The following is a 10266-nucleotide window of genomic DNA, read 5'->3' as shown; positions in this document are numbered from 1 at the left end:
ATTTTAGTTATTATTTGTTTAATTTAAAAATGATTTATAATGAAATAATTTATAAAAGAAGCATGAGAAATGAACATAGCACCGAAGAAGTGAGGGTAGTATCTGCAAAACCTACGAATTCCAATGCGCCGTCATACGCTAGTGGTCCACCACCGCGGCTGTACCACTTATTTTGGAACGTCTTCGTAGAAGTCGCGTTGAAAATGTGCCTTTTCAGCTGAAGATATATTGCACCTGCAAGCCACTTTACGTGAAGTGTCACCGAAACTTGGGACCAACACAATTCTCGAAGGAGACACTCATGAGGACGCGAACAAATCCCCGACCAGACCACCAAGAAGGTTCCAGAACCACGCGCGTCATGGCTCACCTCAGAGACTCTCTCGTTTCTCAACTCAAAAATGTCGACCCTTCGCTTTCCCTCCACGCGCGCCACTCCTCCCTCATCGAACACCGCCTCCGCGACCTTTTTCCCGCGTTCATCACCCCCACGCACCCTCCTTATGCCTTGGTATCGTTATCGTTTCTTTTTTCGTTTTGTTTTTCGGATTTTGGATTCGTAATGCTGTGCATTTACGTTATTGTATGTATGCGTGCGGTGTTTTATTTTTTTCTTTTTTGTTTTGTAGATGATACGTAGTGCGATATTAGGGTTAGAGGATGAGGCGGGGTCGACGGAAGAAGCGATATCGGAGTTCATTAAGAAGGAGTACAGTGATTTACCGTGGGCTCATGACAGGATTCTAGGTCTGCAATTGGAGAAGCTTTGTGAGATAGGGGAGATTGCCCGCGTTTCCGGTTGGAGGTATGTGCTAAAGGCTGAGGATGAAGTGAAGGAACAATGTGAGGGTAGCGAGAAGAAGAAGAGGGGCAAACGGAGAAGTAATAAACGTGGCGAGGCAGAGAGTGCTGAAGAAGAATGCAAAAAGGGACGGGTACTAGAGCTTGGAAAACAAAGTCAACAACACCAGGAAGTAGAACCGCAAAGGGGTTTTGTAGAGTCAAAAAATCAGGTGATGCAACATTTGGTAAAATCTTGATTTTGATGTGGTTGTTTTGTTTGTATTGGGAGGGTTTACAGTTTGACCTACTCTGTGTTTATGACATGAATGGTAGACTCTCAAATGATAATCTTTTAGTACTTGTTGACCTTATGAGTAGTAGTAGACAGATTGAGGATTTGAAACTCTTGACTTTTTGTCCCTACATGGTCCATCACATGTCAATAAACCTTTGTTTCAAACCCTCTCCATATCTTTTTTTCAGTTTTCAATCTATTTTACTCAATTTAGCTACTTAAGTTATAATGGCGAGCTTGCTATAATGGCGAGCTTGCTATACTGGCTTGCTATAATGGCTAGCTAACAGTCATGATATAATAAACACAAATTAAGAGAAAATGCCTCCTAAAACATATTCCATGTTATGCTTCCTCGTAATCGTGTTTCATTGATGTCAATACTTTATTAATTTTTATTAATTTTTTTTGTTGAATCTTTGTCCGTTCTATTTGATTCTGTATTATAAATTAATACATTCTAAAATTGTTAATGTCAAAACAGGATTGCAGTTTGCAAATGGATACAACTTGTTCCTCCCCGCCGCCAAAAGAATTGGAGTGTGGTCAATTGTCGGTTCCGGATGGCACAGTATCAACAGAAATAAAGTTACCTCCAACACAGATGCAACATGAAGTTTCTTCAGATATTGATTTAGGTAGATTGTCCAGAAGAAAAGCTTCATCAACTTTAGTAAATGTTCACGATGAACTCCAGCATTATACTGAAGAAAGATCTAAAGGGACCCAAGACGAGGACACTATGTCCTGGGATTTTGAGCAGAGGCCTCCAAAACGTCTCAGAGGAAGGCCTCGAAAATTACAGACGGTAGCAAATTGTCCAGTAGTGTCATTGTTGCCTTCAGATGATGGCAATCTTCACGAACATAAGCCAAATATAAACGAAATGAAGAAGCAGGATCAGTATGGCGGCGGCGGCGGGAGCAGAGGTTTAGGGAGATTTGGTCAAGGGAGAGGTAGGGGCAGACCTCCTACATTAAGTAGAAAAGCTAATCAATGTGATGAGCAATGTGATGAGCAGTTACAACATGGACAATCTACCCATCGAAATAGAGGGAGGGGTAGAGGTAGAGGTAGAGGTCGTCGTGGCAGGCCACCAAAACTGAATGAAAATCCAATCCCATATGAAAAGCAAGACGATCAACGTCAGCATAAAGAACGGCATGTTCGAGCTAGAGGCCGTGGATGGCTTCCTAAACCAAATCAACATACAAATGTATGTGAGGACCAATTGCAATCTCAAGCTGATAACCAAAGTCATGAATTAGCCTCAGAAGAGGCAAAGTCACCTGATGAACTAAGGCAAGAATCGGAACCAAAATATGGGTCGGGTGAGGTTTCCCGGTCAAAAGGGGAAGAAAAAGATAACCCATGGCGGTTAATGCCAGTCCAACGTAAAGTTCAAGGTATTGATGGATGCTGGCCACTTAGTCAATCTCAGAAATAGAGAGTATTATTACTGGAAGCATGCATGAGTACAGGGTCTCCTAATTCACTCTACTTCCTCAATGCTAAGGGAAGCATAAAAAACCAGGTAATTTAACCCATGATAGATGCAAGTCTTTCTGTTTCTCTCTTCTCTATGTCTATGATAATGGGAGTAATATTTTTAAACATCTGTCTCTATATCATGTCATACCAGTTCTTTGGCTTTTGGATGAACCTATCTATCTACAAACACGATAATTCCCCTATTTGTTATGGAGAACAATAAAGCTGATGAGGAGTCTTATTGACAAAAAGATAGGTACGTGTTTTGATGGGCAGTCACAAGATCGTGTGGTTGTAGGAGCATGCTAAATTTTGTTTTGTATAAATGAATTTTGCCTTCTACTTGTAGACCCCTCCCTCATACTAAAGTATTCCATCAATAGTAAGATGTGTTTTGATTGATGATGTATTCCATTAATTCTCAGGAGTCCTGATTGATGATGTATTCCATTAATTCTCAGGAGTTTTTGAAATGTTATTATTCATCCTGGGTGGTTTCTATCTCCTGACACAGGAAAATCTACATAATCGGTGTATTTTATTTTATTGTTTTTCATTTTTATCCACCGCCAGAAAATGAGATTTTGAAGATAGTTAAAAATTCCTTAACAATGGTTTGAGCTTGTTATTGGGAAGAGGTTTTCAATGACAATTTTGAACATGTTACATGAGGAACACAAAAGTAGACGTTGAAATGTCAAATGTCATGTTACATGAGGAACACAAAAGTAGATGTTGAAATGTGAAATGTCATTTACATTATGTCTTTTTTTTAATCAATTTTCTATAAGACGATATTAAAATGGTTGTCATGATCATTATTGTTTTCTACTATTTATTTAATACTAGTTTTATTTTATATTCTTTTATAACACAAAATTGTCTTATGTAAAAGTATAAAAAATAATTCTCAACAAGGATTGCAATGATTAATTGTTGTAAAAAGGAAAAAAATGTATTGAAAAAAATTAAACTAATCAATTATAAAGTCCAAAAGATCACATATAGTACATTAAACATTTGTTTCATTTAATTTTGCATCTTGTCTAAAACCATTTAAAAATGAAAAATTATTAGATGAATAATTTTGTGATTTTATTTTCAGAAAAAAATTTCGTTAAGTCACTTGACACACGTGTGTATATATATATATATATATATATATATATATATATATATATATATATATAATAAATTTTTCTTTTTGTAACATATTTCTTATATCTGTCGTCGTATATTTTATATATTTGACTTAAATGAATGTTTACCGTAATTGAAAGCAAAACTTACATTATTTTTACACTACAATTTAATAATAAAATATAATTAATACATTAAATTGCATATAAAAGTAAGTCTTCGAAATGATATATATAGAATAGGCACTAAAAAACCAGTTAACATAGAATTATATAACTTTATCTATTGTAATAAATGCAAAAAGATATTTTCATTCATTTACTATTTAAACAAAGTATTTGTAGTTTTTTTTTTTTGCATGGAGTAAAATCACAAAATAATGTGTTCATGTATGGAATATATTTTGGGATTGAAAAAAAAATATTTGAACTAATTAGATTGAGCTTGAATTGTATAAAAGGTTAAGTTGTTAAAATATCTACATTGAATTGGTATATTAATTTAGTATTTAAAAATTAAATTACTCCTACATAGGACTACTCGAATTGAATTATAACTTATAATATTGGAGAATATATTTTAAAATTAGATATTCATTGGTAATAATTCAAACAATTCATTTACTTCAAATCATTTAGAGTAATTTAATTTAATTCATTTCTTTAAAACTATGAAACAATGTGGTTTAATTCATTTAAATAATTGTAAAGTTTAGTTTGGTTATCTCAAATTATGAATATATGATACTATATGATACTAAATGTATTTGTTTCCCCATAACCAAGAAGTTGTGATGTATGTTTGAGTTTCAATTTTCGTGTTGTCCAATAAATAAATGAGTTGTACGTTCAAAATTGCATAAACTTGATATGTTACGCGAATCTTATAAATTCTTTTATTCCTTGCTCATACTTCCACTTATGCATGTTAAATTAATTAAACTTTGCTTCATATTTATATTTTGTACATGTGTGATTAACATTAAGTTTTGTCACAATACGTGTAAATCTCACTTTTTTATTCAAAGGTATGACCTTATGCCATTAAGAAAGATTTATATTTTATTCTAATTTGGTGTAGTTTCAAATTATTTAAATGTAATTTGTAACTAGTTTGTTTATTATGGATTAAAATGTTGAATTATTATGCCATTTATAGGTACTTAAATATATATTTTTTAATATGAAGTAAAATTTTATGAGTTTATGATTTGAACTTACGAGTGGAGTTTACAAAACTCTGAAGTTTTTCTTATAGACTCACTTGTATCCTATAATCCTATGTCTTTAGGTAGCTCCACCTAATTCTAAGTTTCATTCTTAGAAGGCATTCATATTCCCTATACATTACCATGTTCCACTCGTCAAGCTCTACATAAGTGATTGCTAGAAGGGATTCATATACCCTTTTTAATTAAAATTTCTTAAAGAAAAGAAAACATTTTATTTATTAGACACAATTATTATTTAAAAACACAATTTTTACAACAATCTCTACATAACTCTACTTTTGTATCTAAAACCGAAAATTACTCTAATTAGAGGAATATAGAAATTAAACAACTCAAAAAATATTATTTTAAAAGAGAAAAATATAGAAAAATAAGTGTCAACACAATCTTTATTGCTATATTTCAACTTCCATTACCACACTATTCATTTTATGTCCAGATTCATCTTGCATCAAAATTCATTTTATGTCTAGATTTATTGTGATCCATGTCCAGATTTATTTTTCATCCAAGTCCATTATGTGTCCAGATTCATTCTTCTCTCTTTGTGCCTTAATTGCATATATTTGTAATGGCTGAAACAGAAAATAGAGACAAGCCCCACAATGTAGGAGAATTGTAGAATGTTCATTCAACCAATTTGTTGAATGGGAAAAATTATCTCAAGTAATCACAACTCAATAGGACCATTTTGAGAGGAAAAGGAAAGGCTAGCCATTTAATTAATGACGCCCTTGTGGAAGATGATACTAAACTCAAGTCACGAGATGAAGAAGACTTCATGATCATGGCATGGTTATGGAATCCAATGCTTTCATAAATTAGTAACACATGTATGTTCTTCAATTAAAAAATAATAATAGCGAACCAAATGACGATAAACTTTAAGAGAGTTATATCCAAGATGGAAACGCAAAACACATATTCACTAAGGGAGTGTTAAGATATTTTAGGAAGTTTTAGATTTGATTCTTATTGAGATATTTTAGGAACTCTTTTATATTATTTTTATTAATTATAATTATGCTTTTATTGGGTTTAAATTATCTGTATTTTACTTTTATTTTTAAAATTGTTCAGAAGGATTTATATATATATATATATATATATATATTCAATGTGTATGAGAAAAGTAAGAGAGAGATTACTTTCTTCAAAATTTAAGATGCATATTGGTGCAAAGAGGAAAAAAGAACAAGAAAGGAAGGAATAAGATGGCTAAATGGATGAAAAAAAGAGCCTAACTTGATAGAGCAAGAAACATGTTGTCCCATACAAGATTAGTGATTTTAGCTAGTAATGTAACTTCTGATAAAAAATAAAAGAAAAGAAAAAGCAATTCCCTTTAAAATATAAAGGGAGTTTAAGTAAGTCTGAAGTAAAGGGCCAATAAGTGGAGGTAGGTGATGTAACTATCTACATGCTAGAGAAACCGTTTGATACATCATCCATTCAAATTGAAATGGATTGTCAATGAAAGCATATATTTGCACTAGTAAGAGTTTGGAGATGAGACCATTTAAACATATCTACAAGGGTGGATCTTGACTAATATTTTTGAGGCAGCCAAACTAATACACTCAAAATTTATATATTTAATTATTGTCACTATTACAATAAAAATGAGTTCATAGTTTAGTATAATTGTAATTATAAAAAAAACACACATATATAAAGAATCGTCATTCGTTCCTTTAGATTCTTGAACTCATCAAAATTGAATCATAACTAAAAATTTTAATTATTTCTTTTTCAATGTAAATAATCATATTGTCGGCAAGAAAATCATCTTCCATTTTCTTCTGTAATCTTGTTTTGATAACCATCTCGATATTCCATATTGAATTTGTTCTTTTCCTTAAACTTCTCAATCTAGATTGTGCTAACCATCTTCCTTAAATTGTTATTGAAAATATCCCTCACGATAAAGGAACAAATACAAATAAATGGGACTAATCTTGATTAAGAATTGACCATTTATGAATGTGAAACAAATCAAAATTAAAGCTTTGAAACAAATCAAAATTAGAACTTTCATACCAATTTGTTGGGTATTAGAGATTAATAAATAAATGTGTTTGTAGGCTGGGTGAGATAGGATTTGGACAAATCCATTACCCAACCCACCTAAAAATATCAAGTCAAATTGGATTTTTGCACTTATGTTAAATCCAATCCAAACCGATACATTATTGAGCAAGTTGGATTGGGTTAAATTTTTGAAAAAAAAAATTCATTATAATTTTAAAGTGTCAATTTCATCAAGAAAATAACACAATGTCTACAAAAATTAATTTAAGGCTTCAAGTAAGCCAATAGTAAAGTCGTAACAAGTTTTTTTAAACTAATTCAAATTTTAAACTCTTTATTTTTCAACAAATTTAAAAGGAAGTACATAAATTATAATCATCATAGGAAGTGCAACAAGAGTTTAATTAAATTCAACAAGTTTCAAATTCATATAATTCAACAAGAGTTTAATTATATATATACACCAGATGTAATCACTTCGTATATCATCTAATTAGTGTATTTTAACATTGTATCTTATATCGTTTAATGATTTGTTTTGTCTATCCATTATTGTCTGATGTTTTGTTATTATCAAAACACTTTCATACCTTCATCTTAAAAGTGCTTGTCTCGTCTCAACAGGTTCTCCACTAGACATTTACAAATTTTGAAAATTTCAAAGGCTTTGTCTTTGGTCTAAGGAGGATAGACCTATAAGTTCCTTGCAATCGACGAGAATTATCAAGTGCTAGAATATGATCAAGTTGTAAACGGTCTCCACTAATAAGCATTAACGTAGTCAAGAACTTTGATTTTCAAGCCATAAAGCAATGCACATACGATGAGAGAGTTTATGGAGGTTGAAGGCGCGGAAGCAAGGAGAAATGGAGAGTATATGGTTCGGTGATGGTGAATTAGAGAGGCTCTCAAGTAAGGTTAAGCCAACAATCAAGCAAGGAGGCTAGAGGAAGCCACTGGGGCGAACTCTAGCCTAATTTAATTCACAAAAGAAGTGTCTAGAGTCTTCTCAACATAGTTTCTCTAATATATTCTTGAATGATTTTACATGACCAATGTGTTCTATTTATACGAGAAAATGAGAGTTATGTGTCTCCAAAATTGGAAGGGAAAAATGGTCTAAAATGTTGTATTTGGAGCCAAAAAGAGTACATGCACAAGGTGACTTGCCACCAAAACAAGTCACATGCTCCTTGCCTTGGTGCCCATAAGGAGAAGCTTGATCTCCAAGCTTGGTTTTAGTGTTAAAACCCTAATTCTTATGTGTTCCACTCCAAGGACCGTCTCTTTTTGGTCCAAAAGACTTCTTAGGCCCACAAACCCATCTTGGTCCAATTACATTACCCAAAGAAAATCCTATACTACTAGGCCTGGAATATAGAGCCCAAAATTAAACCCTAGTGTAATATATTTAAATGTTGGTCTAAAAGATAAGACTTTGGGCCCCCTTAGCAATTGAGACCCACTTTTCTTGTCTGCACTAGGCCAAGGTTGGGGCATTTGTCATCATGTTGCTTGAATGTTAATATTGTGGATGAGATGAACATGGATCATGGTTACCACCATGTTATGCACTGGTGATTTTGAGTCACAATGGTGAGCTATGGATGGTTCTAGTCAAAATCCGCAAGGTAGGGTTTTAAGGGGAATACTAGAGAGAAAGAGATTGGGTGAGTCCAAGACTAGTGAGTGAAACCAAACCAAATACCTTACGATTAGATGAGTAGTCTACTAGACGAGTGGTAGTCCAAAGGGGTACTAGACGATGTTCCTACCATGCAACCTTGGTCGATTAGACGACCTGCAACTTTTACATGAGTAATTGTCCAGTGGGGTACCTGATGACCTCAGGCTATTAGTCAATCTAAGTCTGTTTGATGACCTCAAGCTAGTAGACGAGTGGTATTCCTCGAGGCATTCACTAGAAGACTCTTAGCAAAGGAAGTTCTGAACTTATTACATGAAGATGTAAAGTCACATGTATATGTGTAGACTTGAGGGTTGAGAATAAAAGTTTTGAAATGGTTGAAATGGCAAGAAGACGAGGGGGTTGAATTGGCTAGTTAAAAAATAGGATGTCTTTTGAAGGTTTAAAACTGTTTTAAATTAAATCAATTCGATCACCAAGTTTAGATGCAAACACCTCTAGACAACACACTTTCAACCAATCAAAAATAGAGTTAGTCGATTGATTTTACTAAACAGATTTTGTACTGGTATAATCAATCGATTGAATCATAAAAATAGTCAACTAAAATACTGGGAAAAATACAGAAATGCAAATTTGTGATTTAAAGCAAGAGCAATGTAAAAGATCAATCAAGACAGGTTGCAATGAGTTATACAAACATGCTCAATGTTGCAGATGCCACCAAAATACTCAAGAATATAAAAAAGATGGTTTAAATCCAAATTCTTCAAACTTTAAATGATAATGCAAGAGAGAATAAATCCGTAGATGAGATTAAATCCGTATCCAAAGTGCATCCCTATAAAGGATAACAAAAAATAAAAAAAATTGTGATCATATTGTAAAAAAAAATTGAATTCAAATTTTGAGTTATTGAATTTCATTAATTGCACATACCATTTCAGCCCTACAGTCTTTATTTTTAGCACCCGTAGAGTTTCACCTTTAACAAACCTTCTCCACAATGGATTTCAATCTCGTCGATCAGGGTCTTCCCTTTCTCTTAATAGAAATAGGATTGTGGACACTTTTGTTGGATGACACGGTCTGTAGAGGACAATGATTTTCAGTCACGAATTCAACCCCCTTTTTCGGATTATCAAAATATGACAATCCATGATCATATGCAATGGAGTCCAATTTCTTAAACAAACATTCTGTTCCGTTGTCTGACTCGCATGCCACCTCGACAATCTCATAGAAACGCTTACAAAGTGCATCATACCTTTTGAAATTAGTTTTTTCCTTTTCAGAATTGCATGCAACCCTTATCTACGTGTGCCTTCTACGCATCAACTTGCTCCATCTTTCTAAAACATATTTGTCTGGCACACTTTTAACGCCCTCTTGCCCATACACGACTAAGTAGTGCCTACAAAGTATTCCTCTGAACTTAAAGAGAAGGCAAGTGCATTGTATGTCAAGCGTGTGATGATCAAACAATAAATCATGATACTTGTCTGCGCATTGACCTTTCCACATAAATTCTTCCTTAACATGGTATTTTGAGGTTCCCGCTTCAACTAAAACGTGTTTAATCATACAATTAATTTTACACCTAAATTTGTGTTGAACCTCAACAAACTTAGCATGAGTGTATTCAGC

The 10266-nt window shown here is 33.2% G+C and overlaps 1 protein-coding gene across 2 annotated transcripts; it reads left to right on the top strand.

Moving 5' to 3' along the window:
• The first annotated feature begins 275 nt into the window (after positions 1 to 275).
• Positions 276 to 3127, top strand: LOC114175236 (uncharacterized). Of its 2 annotated transcripts, XR_014993268.1 has the most exons (4): positions 276 to 511; positions 630 to 1013; positions 1563 to 2612; positions 2721 to 3126. XR_014993268.1 is itself a non-coding variant. In XM_028060006.2 (3 exons), exons 1-3 carry the CDS (start codon positions 302 to 304, stop codon positions 2523 to 2525), a joined length of 1557 nt encoding a protein of 518 aa, XP_027915807.2. In that variant the 5' UTR covers positions 276 to 301; the 3' UTR covers positions 2526 to 3127. The 2 variants fall into 2 exon arrangements, 1 of the variants encoding a protein (XP_027915807.2); XM_028060006.2 differs by having other exon boundaries at positions 1563 to 3127.
• Positions 3128 to 10266: the final 7139 nt, after the last annotated feature.

The sequence above is a fragment of the Vigna unguiculata genome, chromosome 3 (assembly GCF_037176805.1).
Source record: "Vigna unguiculata cultivar grain cowpea cultivar isolate G323 ecotype 2 chromosome 3, ASM3717680v1, whole genome shotgun sequence".
Lineage (NCBI taxonomy): Eukaryota > Viridiplantae > Streptophyta > Magnoliopsida > Fabales > Fabaceae > Vigna > Vigna unguiculata.
The sequence above is the reverse complement of the archived record's forward strand: the minus strand, read 5'-3'. Positions and strand labels throughout refer to the sequence as shown.